Source organism: Oryzias latipes, chromosome 17, assembly GCF_002234675.1.
Source record: "Oryzias latipes chromosome 17, ASM223467v1".
NCBI classification, from domain to species: Eukaryota; Metazoa; Chordata; class Actinopteri; order Beloniformes; family Adrianichthyidae; genus Oryzias; species Oryzias latipes.
Window position 1 is genome coordinate 26,195,308 of NC_019875.2, and position 17,104 is coordinate 26,212,411.

Here is a 17,104-nt window from a genome sequence, read left to right on the forward strand (position 1 = left end):
TTTAAATGACCTTCTTTTGACCGCAGGAATGTTGACCTCTGCATGGCAGATTCTTGCTGGAAGCTCTGTCTCCTCACACTCCCATGGGAATAAAACGGGTTGGCTGCCAATATTGTGAGCCGCATATCTCTCAGTTGACACAAAGTTTCAGTGTAATCTTTCTCCTACAATCGTGCTAGGGTTGAAGTACAGTAAAGGTTCTTTAGGTAGACGAACCCTAAGTAGGGGACTTTTTTTGCTCCTTAAAGAGCAGGAATCTGAACAATAGGTGGAAATATGGTCCCCCTTTGTTTGTTGATGAAGGAAATGATGGTGGTGTGTGTGCAAAACCCACACAGTAAGGAGACATTGAAAGCAAAAATGATCAATTGATGGATGAAAATGTCAATATGTCTAATAACAGCTAAGGAAACATTTTACCTGCTTTTTATATGTTAGGTTTATTGCCTTTTATATAATAATGTAAATAATAAAAAATAACAGCTAAACATCATTATGGCCTATTGAAATGTTGGACTTTGTCGTTGTTTTTGTCTTGTTGTTCCATGTAGGTAAAAAATAGTGAATAAAAATACATGGAGTCCAAAAAAATTGTATTTTTCCCTTGGTAGACCTGAAAAGGTTGATCAGACCGTGCGTTCCCAAGGTACGCTTGGGAAACAAACTCTTGGCTGTCAGCCCAAAGTTCGTTACTCGACGCATTTTTTTCTTCATATTTTGTCGTCACCTCTTCGAATAATTATTGCCACATAAGGCGAGTTCTGCTGAATGAAAATCATAACACGACCCTGCCCAGAGGCAGGAGTGTTTCGCAAAGACAAAGGTGTGGTTTCTGTCCTAAAGCGAGCAGCTTCCGTGGATTCTGATCAGACTGCTTTCTGCGCAACAGGAGACGGGGCGGAGACGCGCCGTGTCCTTTTCCCGTACAGCAACACAGCTGCAACAAAACCCACGGAGAAATTATGAGTCTGACCGGTTCCAATCCCAACCTGACCACCATGGGCCGGAGAAGTAACTCCCGGCAGGATTTGGCGTTTTCTCGAAACGACATGGGCCGATTCGGTGGAAACGGCTACCAGGGAGATTACGCAGTGGAAGGCGGTTATGCACACAAGTCCTTCTCTAGGCACACCGTTGCGGGCGGCGGCGGCGGCGGCGGGACCATGAAGGTACCGATGGCGATGGCGATGGGAAGCGCTGGACCCAGGTACGAACAGTCACCTGTCTCTTTCAAAAACTTTCCGCCGAGTTGCAGACGACTCAAGTTATAATAATAGTCCCTCCAAAAGCGGTCACATTTAAGCTTTACGAGCGAATTTTTCTGCGTAAAACTAAAGAAAAACGGCGCAATGAGAGTTTGTTGGGGTTAGTAGTTTAACAAGACAAAAAGTGCACGGAACTGAAGGCAGTTCACCTTTGAATGCGTCAAAGTCCAATGGAAACGCACTTGGTGGCTTCATGATAATGATAGCGCCACTGAAACAACTGTGTCCTATGTCCTAAGAAATGATTAAAGCAATTTTTAGAGGTAAATCCGCGCAATCTTTGCAACATAAGTGTTCAGAAAAGCAGGTAAAACAAAGAGAAATGCTGTCACATGTTCTACCTTCACTTTTTGGCTGTACTTACTCTTTCACTTAGAAGTTTGCTTAAGTTCAAGCAGAAGAAAGTTCAAGTAAAACAATGGACGGCAGCCCAAAATGTCTGACTGTGTTCAGCCTGGTCTTTCTTTTTAATCAACTTGATGAAAAAAAAAGTTAGCGATGTCGATCTGCGCCTTTAGCTTTAAATCAATCCTTTTATACTTTTGATAGTTTCAACAAGGGTTTATTACATTTCATAAGCTATTAACACTGTAATTTTTTTTACTTCACAAAGCCAAAAAATACCTTTCTCCTGTTTTATCCCCCATCTATTTAGTTCACAAATGCTTCTACAGAAATCTGATTACCTGATGAACCAATGCATGGACTATTTGGAGAGAGCAAAGATGTTATCTGGGAGTGTAAGTGCAGACATGTGTGGCACACAACTAAACCAGGCTACATTTTTTGGTTGATACGCAAAGGGAATTATTTTTCAGAAAAACCATCAGCTTCTGCTCTTTTGTCTTTAATAGGGGGGCTCGTCCATGGAGGCCAATAAATGTTTGGAGATGGCTGCAGAAGGCATGAGGCAACTTCATAGCTGCGCCAGAGACCTGCAACTAATGGGCATTCAGCACGATTATTTCAGACAGTACGACAAACAAAGCGTTTGTTCTTTTATGACTGGAATCGGCTCCATCGCGTTTTCTCATATCTGCTTGTTTTGCTGAATTGTTTTCTCTGCAGAGTGGAATACTTCCAGGACGTCCACAGTTCTTTACAGCAGAGAATGTACAGCAGTGGCACCATGAAAGGGAACAGAGGCAGTGTGGGGAGTGATGGAGCGCGCTTGTTTCAGGACGCCATGGCCTGGATTGCTCAGCAGAAGGTGAGGGTCACCATATTTCAGGTTGTTCATTCATTCACTTGCAAATGCCTTTTTAAAGTTTTAGCATGAATGCCCGATGCACAGGCCTGCAGGTTTCCTTATGCAGGAGGGTTTACGCTTACACTCTAACCTATTGTAACCGAAACTGTCTGGGCGTGCAGCCAAAACCTGATCAGTCAGTGAAAGAGGCCAAGATAGGTGATGGAGGGCTGCAACAAAGAAGAAGGAAGACAGGGGTGTCATTTAGGAAAGAGCTCAGGGGGAGGAGAGTAAAAACGGGAAGGGCGGGCGGCTAGCTGTGATAGTGGGGGGAAAAAAAGCGATAAGTTTCACTCTTCACTGTGAGGGTTGTTGTGCGACCAGGCAGTTCAGTCGACCTCTAGCATGTTTATGGGAAAAGGCACTCCCACTCTGATACTCCTCCAAGCTCCCACCCTGCAAAAAACACTCCCTGTCATTCCATTACCACTTTCAGCCCCACCCTTCTGTATCACTACTTTATGTAAGACGTCTGTCTTGCATCAAAATGTTGCATCATTCCTTTTTTAGCTAATGTACAAACATGACATTTGTACTTGCAGACATTTGAGGGCACAGTTTTCCCGATTCAACCGCAAAATTGAACAGTCTGATTAAGAAACAAAAGAAAAGAAGGGAGGGGTTGGAAACAAAACGCCTGAGGGAAAAGACAGACAAGAGTACAAATGCAGGGCAGGGCTTGGGTTGTAACTGGCAGAGCTCCTATCAAAAGTGAGAGCTGCAACCAAGGAGGAACATAGTTGAAATAGTTCTTTGCTAACAATAACCCAATGATGTCATGCTGACACCTAGGGGGCAAAATGAAAAAGCACAAAATTAGAAAAGACCTGAATCTTGGGAGGTTTAGCAATATTTTTTTCCGGCTTAAAACTAGATCCATCTTCTTCTTTCATTATAGTGCCTAAACAGTAATTTTGTTACAGAAATACATTTTACCGGCATTGCCTAATTCTGACTGTTTGCAAATTGTAGTCCATAATGTGTGGTCACATTCATCATGAGTGTGATGTAAATAATTTCTCTGAATCTTTCAGCGCATGATCGAAACCGCTCCATGGGGAGAAGATTCCCAGGCCATCGAGAACCAGATTATATCCCACAACAAGTTTCACACCTCCATTCAGAGAAGTCAAGAAGTCAACCGGGCCATGGAGGAAGTTGTGAGTTACTTAGATTTATTCTTTGTGCACACCAGGCACGTGAAGTGCGTTCACGAACTTGCTGAACGCAGGTTTTTCTAAATGCGCTTTTGACATAATGGCTAAAATACAAAACCTATCTGCAGAATTTAGATTTTGATTTTTTCCATTAAATGGTGAGAACAAGGATAACTCCACGTTTTAAGTGAATCTGCAAAAACATCTTGCCTTTTTATGACATAAAGGTCACAATACTTAATTTTCCCATCATATTTGAAACAATTTTTTCTTGTTTTATGATAAAAGATTTTTCAGGTTTTTTGTTTTGGCCACATTTAGTTCACATTGGACAGTCGCTACCCGAAACAAGTGCATGTACTCACAGTTGGAAGAGGCCTGGTGCGAAATGTCAAAGCTGGCATTGATGCTGGAAGAATCTGGCAAATCTTGCTCCAGGCTTTTTCTTTCACTGCTCTATTCTGAAATATGAAAGACTTGGTGTCAGATAATTCCGCAATTATTATTTTCTCTTTTTTGATCAATTTTCAAACAGTTGGAACATTTGTGTTTTAAAAAAAGACGCACACGTCACTACCAAATCCGAGTCCCTGACTATTCAAAGTTCAACCGGTTTAACTTTCAACGTTTGTGCAATGGCTGCACGTTTTGTACGCAGAATCCAAACACAAACTTAAAAACTTGCGTAGTGACACGTAACCACAAGATTTTGAAAGCATGAGACGGAAAGGCACATCTATCCACGTTTACATAGACTTTTCATTGGCAGAGGTGCTCTTGAATGCATATTTCCCAGCCTGGTGTGAATGTAGCATTAGTGGTACTCTAATGTTTGTTTATTGTTTATTCCAGACAGTTCTAAACTAATGTTTGTCAAAAATCCTCTTTTTCAGATGAGTGACAAGAACCTCTCCCTTATACTGGAACAAGAATTTGACAGCCTCAAGGTAGAAAACAACAATGTTAAGTTTAGTTGAGTTATTTCAAACATAAACAAACAACTATAGATCATTTTATACACTCGCTAATAACTATAGTCCGTCCGTAGAGTCTCTATTTGACGGATCAATAAACGTGTTCAATTATGACAACAAAAATACAAAACAACAACAAATCCACACAAGATATTGATATATTCTGTTAAAAGAATCATCAGAATGTCATTATAGCATCATAGTAAATAAATAATAGACATCAACAGAAAAGGTGACCACGTGACGATCAACTGTTGAGTGATTTGATGTAAAGATTGAAAATCATTTCTTTTTATTTAGCCTCTGTGTGGTTTTTCCTCCTGAACTCCTCTCTATGATGTTCATACATCCCCCTTGTGTTTGCCTCAGAAAATGTCTCTCAATCGGTTGACTCAACTGCGGGATCTTCAAAACATCATCGAGGAGATCTTCAAAGCCATCATGTGGGTAAACGAGAAGGAAGAGGAGGAGCTTATGTTTGACTGGGGGGACAAGAACATCGACCAGTACATCCCCAAGAAGCAGGAGAGCTACTCGGTATGTATCCTCACGTCACTTTTCTAACATCAAAAGTGCTGTCATTGTGTATTAATCTTTAAAGTTGTCTCGATTGTGTTGATCTTGCAGAGGCTGATGAGGGATTTGGAGGAGAAAGAGAAAGAGCTGAACAAGCTGAAAGTGAAAGCAGATGCACTTTTGAACAAGGGCCACCCTGCTTCGGATAAGATTGAGGTATTTTGCTTTTCGTTGAATTTAAAGATATAGATATAGATATAGATACAGGAGCCAGTTTAGCTCGTGCAGGAGCCAGTTTAGCTCGTGCTGGTTTGCGGCGCCTTCCGTCCGTGAAACCCGGGTTCGACTCCAGGCTGCTCCCTGTTCCCTTCTCTACCTCTGCCGGTTCCAAGCCCGGTTAGAGAAGGTTGCGTCAGGAAGGGCATCCGGCGTAAAACATTGCCAAATTTACCATGCGACTTGTTCGCTGTGGCGACCCCTGATGGGAGAAGCCGAAAGTGGAAGAGTTGAATTTAAAGATATTCTTGAGTTTGGTGCTGAGCTTATGGAAACCAACAGGCTTACATGGAGACCCTCCAGACCCAGTGGAGCTGGCTTCTGCAGATCACAAAATGCATCGAAGTTCATTTGAAAGAGAACTCTTCCTACAGCCAGGTAAGAGCCGAGCCCCTTAGTATTGTTTACTGATTAAAAAAAATGTATTCATGTTTTCTCTTCTTTTAGTTTTTCAAGGAGGCCAATGAGACTAATGCAAGGCTGCAAAAGGAGCACGAGATGATTCGCAGCAATTATATCTGTGACAAGAGCACTCCACTGGAACGCCTCACCGAACTCCTGAAAACCTTGGAGGTATCTTAAAATGTTCCTTCAGAAAAACCTTCATGTTTATCTCTGCTGCTTTGAAGCAGCTAAACAAAATAAATTGCTTTCTGATGCATAATATGACATCATTCCCAGCAAGCTTCTTTAGACGGTGTCAGCAAAAATCCTGTGTTTAAAATGGTTTTCTGCAATTTCTGTCACAGAAAGACAAAGAACGAATCATGGAGAACAAGAGGCAGGTCCAGAGTCTGCTCAGCAAGTCCAAGTCCATAGTCAGGCTGAAACCAAGAAACCCTGAAGAGAAGAGCAGCAGCTCCATCATGGTCCAGGCCTTATGTGACTTTAAACAGGATCAGGTGAGACATTTCTCCATCTGTGCCACAGATGTCCAAGTTAAGAAGAAAAACGTCTGCATGTGTTTTTGGTTTAGCACAGGGGTGGGCAAACAACGGCCCGGGGGCCGCATGTGACCTGTTAAACTATTTAATATGACCCCCCAAACTGGAATAAATGATATTGATAATCCCTCATTTTGATGATAATTTTGGGGTCTCCCCGTAGATGGTGCACTGACCTTTGTTTAGGTGCAGCAAAGTATTCTGCATTTATTTAGTGTAGTGTTGTAGATTTGTTGTTGTTGTATTTTTCCATAATTTTAACACTACATCAATGCAGCATTTCTCCAAGATTTCATTTTTCCCTGAGGGACAACAGCCTATTGGTGCAATTGGGAGTAAAATGAGAACAAAAGCCACAGTTTTGAATTAAAACTTCCAAAGGGTTCTGTTTTAAAAATGCAAAGATGAATTTTCAATCATAATTATTGTAGCTTTTCATCCAGATTCCATGTTATTTCTGTCTCTTATGAGTTGCATTACTTACACTCCACTCATCTGTAATTGCCAAATTTTAGAACCCTTTGTGCCCCACCACCAGTAAAAAAAAATTACCCACCTCTGGTTCAGCACCTTAAGGACATTTGGTTGTGAAATTATTTTTATAAATAAAGTGGATTCAATTGAATTCAAACCAAACTTGCATAAATGTTTTTTTTTTCAGATCCATGCTTCTTTTTACAGGATATCACTTTTAAAATGTCACTGACATTTTTATTAAATTGACAGTATACTAAAGTACCAGCTCAAGTACTGAAACTAATATAACTGTAAAATACAGGACTGATACTGCATAAAACCCGTTTTTTTGCTTCATATTATTTCAACCACTGAAAGAGAAAACCTCAGAATTATTGGCTAGTGAACTCCTCATTTAAATAAAAACAAGTCTTTAGTAAAAAAAATGCATCCACAGTTGTGATGTAAAAATCAAATGATTGTGAAAGGTAGAAATGTGGTTTTTTTTCTGCTGCATCTTACAGAAAGGTATTCTGAAAGGGAATGAAGGCATCCTGAAGGACAACTCGCAGCGCAGCAAGTGGCTTGTGACGGGACCCGGAGGTCTGGACATGACGATCCCCTCTGTCTGCCTGCTCATTCCGCCACCAAACCCGCTCAGCATTAACCTCGCCACCAAGTAAGAGAAAATTCAGTGGAGCAGGTCAAACGTGGCTGGAAAGATTTCCGCTCAGGACCTTTTGTGGAGTGACTGATCGCATCCTGTTTTTAGAAACGAGAAGTTCTACGAAGCCATAATGAACATTTGGAATCAGCTCAACATCAACATTAAGAGCCTCATCTCTTGGCAATATTGCATTAAAGACATCAGTTACATCAACTCTCTCACCCTCACTATGGTAAGGCGACAGAAAATACACAGGTTTTCTGAAAATCAGCCACTCTCCTGTTTGAGTCTAACACAAAACACCATGACTCATGTTTTACTCACTTCACACATCATTTTCTTTTTGCTGTCCTATAGTTGTCAAAGATGCGCCCCGAGGAATATCGCGGTGTCATCAAAAGGCTGGAAACGACATATCAGGAGTTTTTGCGTACCAGCCAAGGTTCTGAAATGTTTAAGGAAGAAGACAAGAAAAATCTCCAGGGTCACTTTGACCGAGCTCAGGAACACTATGACACACTGGTCGTTCAGCTCCCTAATTACCGTGAGTGCATTTCATTTGCCTTAATTTTCTGCGCAAAACACAAAATAGGGCTTTGCCGTTTTAAGTTTGGTTTGAAATTGAAATTGGTTTGAAAGAGAAAATACTTTTTTAACTAATTTTACGTGTGACTACACTGCATTTCTTTTGCAGAAGTCACCAAAGATGGTAACAAAAATATGTGGAATTAAAGTACTATTAGAATTTTTTTTATTTAAAAGCTGTGGAACCAAAGTTGCAAAAATGTTGCACATCAATAAACAGATTCAATATATTTGAATTTCATTATTTCTTTTCAAGTATGTGCAATGTGCAAACTTCTAAATAGCTAAACTTAAATATCCTTTCTTTTAAAAAAGAAGAAAAAGAAGTGAAGATTGTAACAACCAACGAGTCTTCCAAGGTGACTCAAGAAACTCAAGAAACTATCCCCAAAGCCAAGCCACAGCCTCCTGCAGCCACCATCAATCTTGCACTGCTCACCAGCCTGCAGGAGCTTCGCCAAAGGCTTGAAGTGACGGAATCCGGCCTCACCGACCATCTCCACCTCCCCATGGGGGACAACAGTCTGCATCAGTGTTCTGTGCACATTCAGAAACTGCAGGTATTAAGCCTTCATGGGACATCTTAGTGGGTGTTAGAAAGTTTGCCAGTGGTTTAATGCAAGTTTCTTTACAAAAACCTTTTTTTTTTAGAATGTGCACAAAGATCTGGAGTCTATTCATGATGAGTACCTGCGTGTGAGGGAGAGTATCTCAAATCAGCTCAAGGGGTTACCTGCAGACTCTGACCAGGCCAAGTTTCTGCGTTCTCAACTGGGAATCATCAACCAAAAAATCGGAATCCTACAGGGTCTCTACACAGTCTATATTCAGAGGTTTGTTATCCACTGTGTACTGGTTTTTTATTTACTCTGTTTACACAAAGGCCACTAGAAGAAGACCACATTTTTGGAACAGAAATCCACTGATGTTTGTTGACAGCCATTTTTATGTGTCTGAAACAGACTGTCTGCCATGAAGGCCTTACTGCAAAGCCTTCTCCAGGCTGAAGATACCATCAAGGCCCATGAGGCTCGGCTGACTGAGAAGGAGACCAGCTCCCTTGACCTTCGAGAACTGGAAAATCAGCGTTGTACACTAAAGGTCTGACCTGCCTCCAGTGTTTCCCTCTCTATTGCTTGCTGTCTTTTTTTTAAATAAAACATAAATCATAAAAAAGGCAAAATTTACAAAGTTTTTCGTTGGATGAAAGAATACCATTTTGATTGTGATCCATTTGCAAGACGGACCAACGGTCTTTTGCCATTGGTTTAGATTATAAAACTAGTTTCTTATTTTTCATTATTGTTGTATACTTTTAAAAACAATATCAACTTAATAACTTAAGGAAAAAAGAAAATGTTTTCTCATTACTTAAAACAGCAAATGAATGGACGGCTTAGTTATTGGTTACATTTATCAAAGGAAAAAAAAACATTTTAAACTTTATAAAGTCATATATTTTCATTATTTAAGCTAAGGTTGTAAACTGTAGAACTTGTATATGATGAATACATATGAACAAAAGGGGTTTCTCTGTTTCATTTCATTAAAGCACATGAGGAATGACCTGGAGCAAAAACGGGGCCTGCTGACTGCCATGGACTCAGACCTGGCTAAAGCGATTCACTGCAACAGCCAGATTACAGAGTCCTTCCACAGGTGTGATGTTGACCTGTCCAAGTACTCGGATCAGGTGAACCAGATGGGTGATCGCTGGCGCAGAATCCTAAAGCAGATCGAGAGCAGGTATGGTTAGATGTTTGCTGTAAACATTTGCGTTTGTCATTGCTGTAAAACACGATGAAAACAGCCTTTTGAACCTTCCACTTCTTCCTTTAGGATTTGGGACTTGGACAAACAGGAGAAACAGTTAATACAATACCAGCAGAGCAGCTCAACCCTGGAGCAGTGGCTAGAGAATGCCAGGAAACGCCAGGATGCACTGCAGCTGGTGAAGCTCAATGACATCCAAACACTTATGAATCACCTCAACCAGCAAAAGGTAAGCATGCCCAGCTAATATTGAATTATTTGACAATGAATTGTCTAATGAAGGAAAAAATGACATTGGAAATTGAAATTTTATTTGTCAGTGTATCAACTTTATATATGTTTTATGAATAGGCACTTCACAATGAAATTAAAGGCAAGAGGGAAAAAGTGGAGGATGTGCAGAAAAGCGCAGACACCTGTGCTTCCTCTATAAAGGTTAGTCGACGGTTAAGTGGCAAAAAAAAAGCGCCTATGTGTCTTGTCAGCAATTTGCAGTAACACACATTTCCGAACATTTGTTTTTGTTTACAGGACTATGAACTGCAGCTTGCCTCCTACGGTTCGGGACTGGAAACTCTGCTTAATGTTCCCATCAAGAGAACCATGCTGCAGTCTCCTGCTTCTGTAGTCAGACAAGAGGTACAATTTATTCTAATACAGCTGTTTTCCAATAAATTATAATCCTTTTCACATATATTTTAAGTTAACCCCTCATTTGCAAGTGTCATTTCAATTAGTAACAGCTTTAAAATGCAGGATCGAGTCATTTTCATTTATTCATCTTAATTCCTATCAGGCTGCAGACCACCAGACTCATTACATCGAACTCCTTACCCGCTCTACTGATTACTACAAATACCTTGGAGAGTTGCTGAAGAACATGGAAGAGATGAAGGTTTTTATTTTATTTTTTTAATGTTATTGTACATGAATAACAATGTTTTTATCCTAAAGATGCCAAAAGCTATTTTATTTTGAAATGATGTAAGAAAATGGATTAATGAGGCTTCTGTTCTTGATGTTCTTCTCAGTTAAGTAACACAAGGATTGAGTTGTTGGAGGAGGAACTGAGACGTTTAAAGGAAGACCTCCAGGACCGCAATGAGAGGAACAAGTCACTGGAAGACACTTTAGCTCGCTATAAGCTGGAGCTCAGTCAATCAAAAGATGAACTTTGTTCTATTGAGGAAGTGAAGAGAACAACAGCAATGCAAGTTAATGCTGCCAAGGAGAGCCTGGGCAGCACACAGTGTCAGATTCAGGATCTGAATGAGCAGCTGACCCGCATTCAATATCAGCTGGATGAGGAAAAGAGGAAGAGAAGACTGGCTGAAGAGCGTTACACCAGCCAGCAAGAAGAGTATGAGGCAGCTGTTCGCCGCAGACAGAAGGAGCTGGAAGAACTCAATTGGCTTAAGATTGATTTGGAGAAGTCAGTGAAGGACAAGGAACGTGAATTGGAGAGGTTGAAGATACAGCTAGACGATGAGGCAGCACGTCGAAGAAATGCAGAATCAGAAATCTCAAAGGTAAGAACACAGTGCACCCAGGAGATTAACCAACTTAAGCAGAGGCACGAGACAGAGATCCACGTTACCAAGACCACTATTCTGAAAACCACACAACAAAAAGAGGAAAACGCTGAAGAGTTGAGGCTACAAATTAACAGGCTGTCTTCAGAGAAGAGAGATCTGGAGGAGGAGCTGAGGAGACTGAAGGAATCTGTCGCTCATTCAGAGGACCAGAGAAGCAAGGCAATGCAGGAGATCAACCAGCAGAGGGCCTCAGTGACTCAGGAAAAAAGACTTCGCAGTGAGCTGGACTTGCAGCTGAGAACAGTCATGCAACAGAGAGAAGAAGAGGAGATCAGATTGAAAGAAGCCAACAAAAACAACCAGGAGATGTCCAGACAAATCAACACGCTAACTTTTCACTTGGATGAAGAAAAGAAGAAGACAAGAGCTCTGGAATTAGAAATCAATCATCTTAAACAAGTTGAATCAGAGCTGAAGGTAAAGAGCTCCTCTTACCTTGAGGCCGTAAACAAGCTCAAAGTGACAGAGCAGGAAATTCGAATCACCAAAGTGGAGCTGGAAAAGCAGACAAGTGAGAAAAGCAAGGCTGAGCAGAGTTCTGCCAGGCTGCAAAGCCGCATTCGAGAGCTTCAGTGCTCTTTGGATGGTCTGGAAGCTGAGTTGGAAAGACAAAAGAAAGCTACTCAAGAGGAGTTTACTCGCAGAAAGCGAATTGAGGCTGAACTGGAGAGGATGACACACACCTGCAGAGAGCACACAACCACAATTACTTCACTGAAATCGATTCAGATAGAAGCAACGACCTCTGGGAGAAAATATGAGCAGGATCTCAGGGCTCTCCAGGAGGCACTGGACAAGAGCCTCAGAGACCACAAAGCCACCAAAGAGGAACTAGCAACCATGACCGAGGAGTTTAAGAAACTAAAACAGAAGCTCCAGCAGGAAGTGGTCCGAAATCATGAGCTCAATCAACGCAATGAGAGCCTGTATAAGACCATTGAGGAGAAGAGTCGCCAACTTAACGAAAACACCACCGAGATTGAAAAGCTAAAGACTCTAACGCAGAACCTAACAAAGGAGAGACTCAAGCTGGAGGAGGAGTTAAGGGCGGTAAGACAAGAAAGAGACGATCTGAAGGGTAGCAAAAATGCTATTGACAGAGAGACGACATCTCAGATCTCTGCCCTGCATGTCCAGCTCCAAAGTAGCACCAAGAGGACAACCGAGCTCCAGGTTCTCATCAGTGATCTGACCAAGGAGAGAGAAAAGCTTAAAACGGAAATAGAAAAATTCCAAAAGCAGTCAATCGAGGTATTTTTGAGCGTACTGAAGGGTCACTTCATTTCATAGTACCCCTAATCAAAATTCTGCTTGCATGGTTGACTAAATGTGCTACATTGCTAATTTTGATTTTAAAGTATCACTGCAATATTTTGGAAAGCTGCATACACTCATTTTAAATCTGATGCAGCATGGTATTTACTTTTCTACTTGCTTTTCCTTTAGATATGCATGTAGTTAACTTTGCACAGCGTTTCACTGAACTTTATTCATAGCAGCAGTCACACTGAAAAACACTGTACACTAACACATTAGGAAATGTATGAGAATTGTTCTGACAAATGCTGGACATGTAATTAATCTAAGATTTCACATGTTGATATTTATTATAATATAACATTGTATTATCTTTTTTCTCCACAGACATCCATGATGGTGCACATGTCCCAAAGCCAATATAATGAGCTGCTGCTGGAGAAGGATAGCCTATTGGCCAAACTTAAACTGATGGAGCAGGACAAGAACCGCAACAAGCAACTAGAAGATGAGCTGGCCACCATTAGGCGCTCTTTAGAGATGGAGATTCGCAACAAAAAGCGTCTGGAAGATGAGAAAAATAGCATGCTTTCTGAGTTCAATACTATAAAGTTTCAGTATGAACAAAAAACCACCCAGATTAGGCAGAGTGAGTCAGACAGGGAGAAGGTTGATCGAGAGAGGCTTTCCTTAAAAACCGAAATTGAGAGGCTCAGACACGAGCTCAAGTGTCTTGAGGAGAAGTACAGGAGCAAACTCACGATCTCTGAAAAGGAGGCATCAGAGCTGGCCAAAAAGATAGATTCTCTTCAAAGAGAGATCCAGAGATTACAGCAGAGACCCAGCACTCTGTGTAGGCAGACCCAGACCGATGAGAAAGTCACTACAATCGATCCATCAAAGCTTGTTTTTGATGGTGTGCGCCGCAAAGTCACTGCTCACCAGCTTTGTGACTGTAGTATAATCAGCAAAGCTACCCTTGAAGAGCTCCTGAAAGGAAGAAAGACAGTGGACGAAGTGGCTGCAGGGATCCAGCTTAGTCTGAAGGGCTCTGGAGTCATTGCTGGAATGACAACAGGTTCAGAAGGAAAAGTGTCTTTCACTGAAGCCAAACACAAGAATCTCCTTAGCCCTGAAAGCGCTCTAAAGCTTCTTGAAGCTCAAGCAGCAACAGGTTACATTGTGGATCCTGCATTTAACATGACAATGACAGTGGATACTGCCTGTTCTAGAGGACTTGTAGACACAGAAGACAGAGACACCTTGGTCACCGCTGAGGCAGCTAGTACAGGCTTTAAAGATCCATATACTGGCAAAATACTGTCTGTGGGGCAGGCCTACAAACAAGGCCACGTTGACAAGACCACAGCTGTTCGTTTGCTCCAGGCTCAGGAGTGTGTTGGTGGCATATTGGACCCTGTCTTGAGTGTGTTTCTCCCAAAAGATCTGGCCTTGGATCGCAATCTTATAGATGAAGATCTCTACAGGTGTTTGAATAAAAAACCCACCAGCTATCTGGATCCAGCTACAGACGAGAAAGTATCTTATGGTGACCTGAGAAAGAAGTGTACTTGTGAACCCGTGTCCGGCCTTCTCCTGCTGCGTGGTAAAGAAAAGTGCATGACGGTAAAAGGCATCAGAGGGGAGGTGCCCGTGTCAGAGCTTATTAAAGCTGAGCTGCTTGATGAAACTGACATGAAAAAGCTAAACCAGGGGCAACTTTCTAGCAAAGACATCGAAGAGAAGCTCAAGTCTTATCTCCATGGCTCCACATGCATTGCTGGGATCTACGATGAAGCTGATAACAGAATAATGACTTTCTACATGGCAATGAAGGAAGGTCTGCTCATGAGAGGAACCACGCTGGAGCTCCTTGAAGCCCAAGCTGCATCAGGATTCATTGTTGATCCTGTTAACAATGTCTTTTTGACAGTGGAGGAAGCTGCAAAAAGAGGTATCATAGGGAAGGAGTTTAAAAATAAGCTTTTGTCTGCAGAGAAGGCAGTGACTGGATACAAAGACCCTGCTACAGGAAAAACAGTCTCCCTCTTCCAAGCCATTGAGAAAGGCCTTATTGAGGAAGGTCATGGAATTCGGCTTCTAGAAGCACAGATTGCTAGCGGTGGAATTATTGACCCTGTAGAGAGCCACCGTATTGATGTCTCTGTTGCCTACAAAAGGGGCTACTTTGATGAAAAAATGAATGAGATCTTAAGCTATGAGGGAGATGACACAAAAGGGTTCTTTGATCCCAATACCAAGGAGAACTTAACCTATCTTCAACTGAAGGCCAGATGTACCACAGATCCCCAAACAGGTCTAATTCTCCTGCCAATCAAAGACAAAAATAGGCCTAAATCTCCTAACGAAGAGCGCACCAATGTTCTTCGCAAGAGGCGAGTTGTAATTGTTGACCCAGACACTGGGCTGGAGATGACAGTCAGAGAGGCCTATCACAAGGAATTGATTGACTATGAAACCTTTCTGGACTTGTCAGAGCAGGAGAGCGAGTGGGAAGAAATTACCATCAAGGGGTCGGATGGCTCTGCACGCTTGGTGATTGTGGACAGAAAAACGGGAGCCCAGTATGATATTCAAGACTGCTTGGATCGAGGTGTCATTGACAAAGGTTTTTTGGATCAGTATCGCAGTGGGAAACTCGGCCTCACCCAGTTTGGTGAGGGAATTGTCAGTAGAACCAATAACCCTGGAATGATCATTGCAACCAGCAGTGTTGATGACGTGGTCACCTGCAGCAGTCCTACCCAGGCCAGACCATCATCTCCCACTGTCCGTAAACGCTTCAACAGCATATCCATTACTGTCTCGCCCCCACCGATGTTTGATGACCACAGTCCTGTCGGAGCTATTTTTGACACAGAGACCTTAGAAAAGATCACCATACCCGAGGCCCTCAGAAGAGGCATAGTTGACACTCTCACAGCACAGAGATTGCTGGAGGCCCAGGCTTGCACGGGTGGCATCATCAATCCCGCCACTGGTGACAGATTGTCACTCGAAGATGCCGTCCACCAAAGCATCATTGATGAAAGCATGGCTGCCAAGCTGAAAGCTGCACAGAAAGCTTACCTTGGTTTTGAGGATGTGAAGACCAAAAGAAAAATGTCTGCAGCAGAAGCTGTAAAGGAGGCCTGGTTGCCTTACGAGGCTGGACAAAGATTTTTAGAATATCAATATTTAACAGGCGGTCTGGTTGACCCTAGCACCAGGCAACGCATCACCATTGAGGAGGCTATCCGTAAACGTTGGCTGGATGGGATGGGGGCCCAGAAACTGCAGGATTACCGGAGCCACCAGAAGAACCTGACCTGTCCCAAAACTAAGCTTAAGATATCGTATAAGGATGCCATGGACAAGTGCATGGTGGAAGAAAGCAATGGGATGAAGATGCTGCAGGCATCCTCCATTTCCTCCAAGGGAATCAGCAGCCCTTACAATGTATCTAACCCAGGCTCTCGGTCTGGGTCCAGGCCAGGCTCTAGGAGTGGCTCACGAAGAGGCAGTGTGGATTACTCCTCTTCTTACTCCTACAATTTTTCTTCCAGCAGTACCTCCTACAGCGCCAACGTTCCCTCTTAATTTGTACATCATAGAAAAACATAGTTGCTAATACCAAATGCATAGCAGTTTTACAGTTTTTGATAGTTTGGTCTCCACAGAGCTTTTATTGCTACACTAGAAGTTTGCTAAGACATGGTTGTTCATATGCTTTTTACAGTTTAAACCAATTATTTTGATAGTTATGAAACTACTGCTTTTGATGAAATATCCTGTGCATTGCTCAAACTTTCATAGTCAAAAAATTGTAGTTTTGTTGCAGCTTTTTAATCATTTAACATTTTTTTATTTTCTCTTTTAGTTGTAAATCATTTAAACTCCAAAGTTACTTATTCACCTTAGCAACTGCATTTATTCTTAGTTGAAAGCAGTTTTTTAAAATAAACTTCACTTTTTATTTGGCTTTTCGTTTAAATGCAAATGCTCTTGTTTCAGTTTGTGTGTTTGACAAAGTTGTGTTTTGATTATTGAAATGCTGCACCTTTTTAAATGGTTTGCTCTGACTAATTACAAATAAAAGAAAATAGAAGAATCACGGCAAAATTGTTTCTTTTGACTCTTTTCTTGACTATTAAAACATACAGTGTTGACATTTAATTGGGTAAAAGCCACTTCTTTACAAAGGCAAACATGTTCACTGTTTGAACTAAGCAGCCATCCTGCTCTGATAAACTAATACCACCCTACTGCAGGGCTGTCCAAACCTTTTTTATAAGAGGGCCAGGTTTGGTACGGTGAATGTTTGTGAGGGCCTGGATTCTTTAAACCCTTCAAATAATCTTAAATGCAAATTAACTATTTACTGAAAATT

At 41.8% G+C, this 17,104-nt stretch overlaps 1 protein-coding gene across 3 annotated transcripts; it reads left to right on the forward strand.

Moving 5' to 3' along the window:
* Nucleotides 1–854: 854 nt before the first annotated feature.
* On the forward strand, nt 855–16,836 carry dsp (desmoplakin). Of its 3 annotated transcripts, none has more exons than XM_004079367.4 (24): nt 855–1,207; nt 1,921–2,005; nt 2,120–2,238; nt 2,334–2,475; nt 3,549–3,674; nt 4,565–4,618; nt 5,015–5,182; nt 5,273–5,377; nt 5,720–5,815; nt 5,885–6,010; nt 6,187–6,339; nt 7,362–7,516; nt 7,610–7,736; nt 7,862–8,048; nt 8,405–8,649; nt 8,741–8,922; nt 9,052–9,190; nt 9,642–9,835; nt 9,929–10,091; nt 10,214–10,297; nt 10,394–10,501; nt 10,659–10,757; nt 10,894–12,708; nt 13,102–16,836. In XM_004079367.4, exons 1-24 carry the CDS (start codon nt 963–965, stop codon nt 16,312–16,314), a joined length of 8,130 nt encoding a protein of 2,709 aa, XP_004079415.1. In that variant the 5' UTR covers nt 855–962; the 3' UTR covers nt 16,315–16,836. The 3 variants fall into 3 exon arrangements, with proteins under 3 accessions (XP_004079415.1, XP_011485199.1, XP_011485200.1); XM_011486897.3 differs by having other exon boundaries at nt 8,408–8,649; XM_011486898.3 differs by having other exon boundaries at nt 858–1,207; nt 10,894–11,391.
* Nucleotides 16,837–17,104: the final 268 nt, after the last annotated feature.

What these genes read in the sequence shown, in the direction of transcription:
- dsp (XM_004079367.4), top strand. Translation starts at nt 963, where the DNA reads ATGAGTCTGACCGGTTCCAATCCCAACCTGACCACCATGGGCCGGAGA. An exon ending in TGCACATTCAGAAACTGCAG is followed by an intron (nt 8,650 to 8,740) that starts GTATTAAGCCTT and finishes TTTTTTTTTTAG; the next exon opens with AATGTGCACAAAGATCTGGA. An exon ending in CCTGTGCTTCCTCTATAAAG is followed by an intron (nt 10,298 to 10,393) that starts GTTAGTCGACGG and finishes TTTTGTTTACAG; the next exon opens with GACTATGAACTGCAGCTTGC.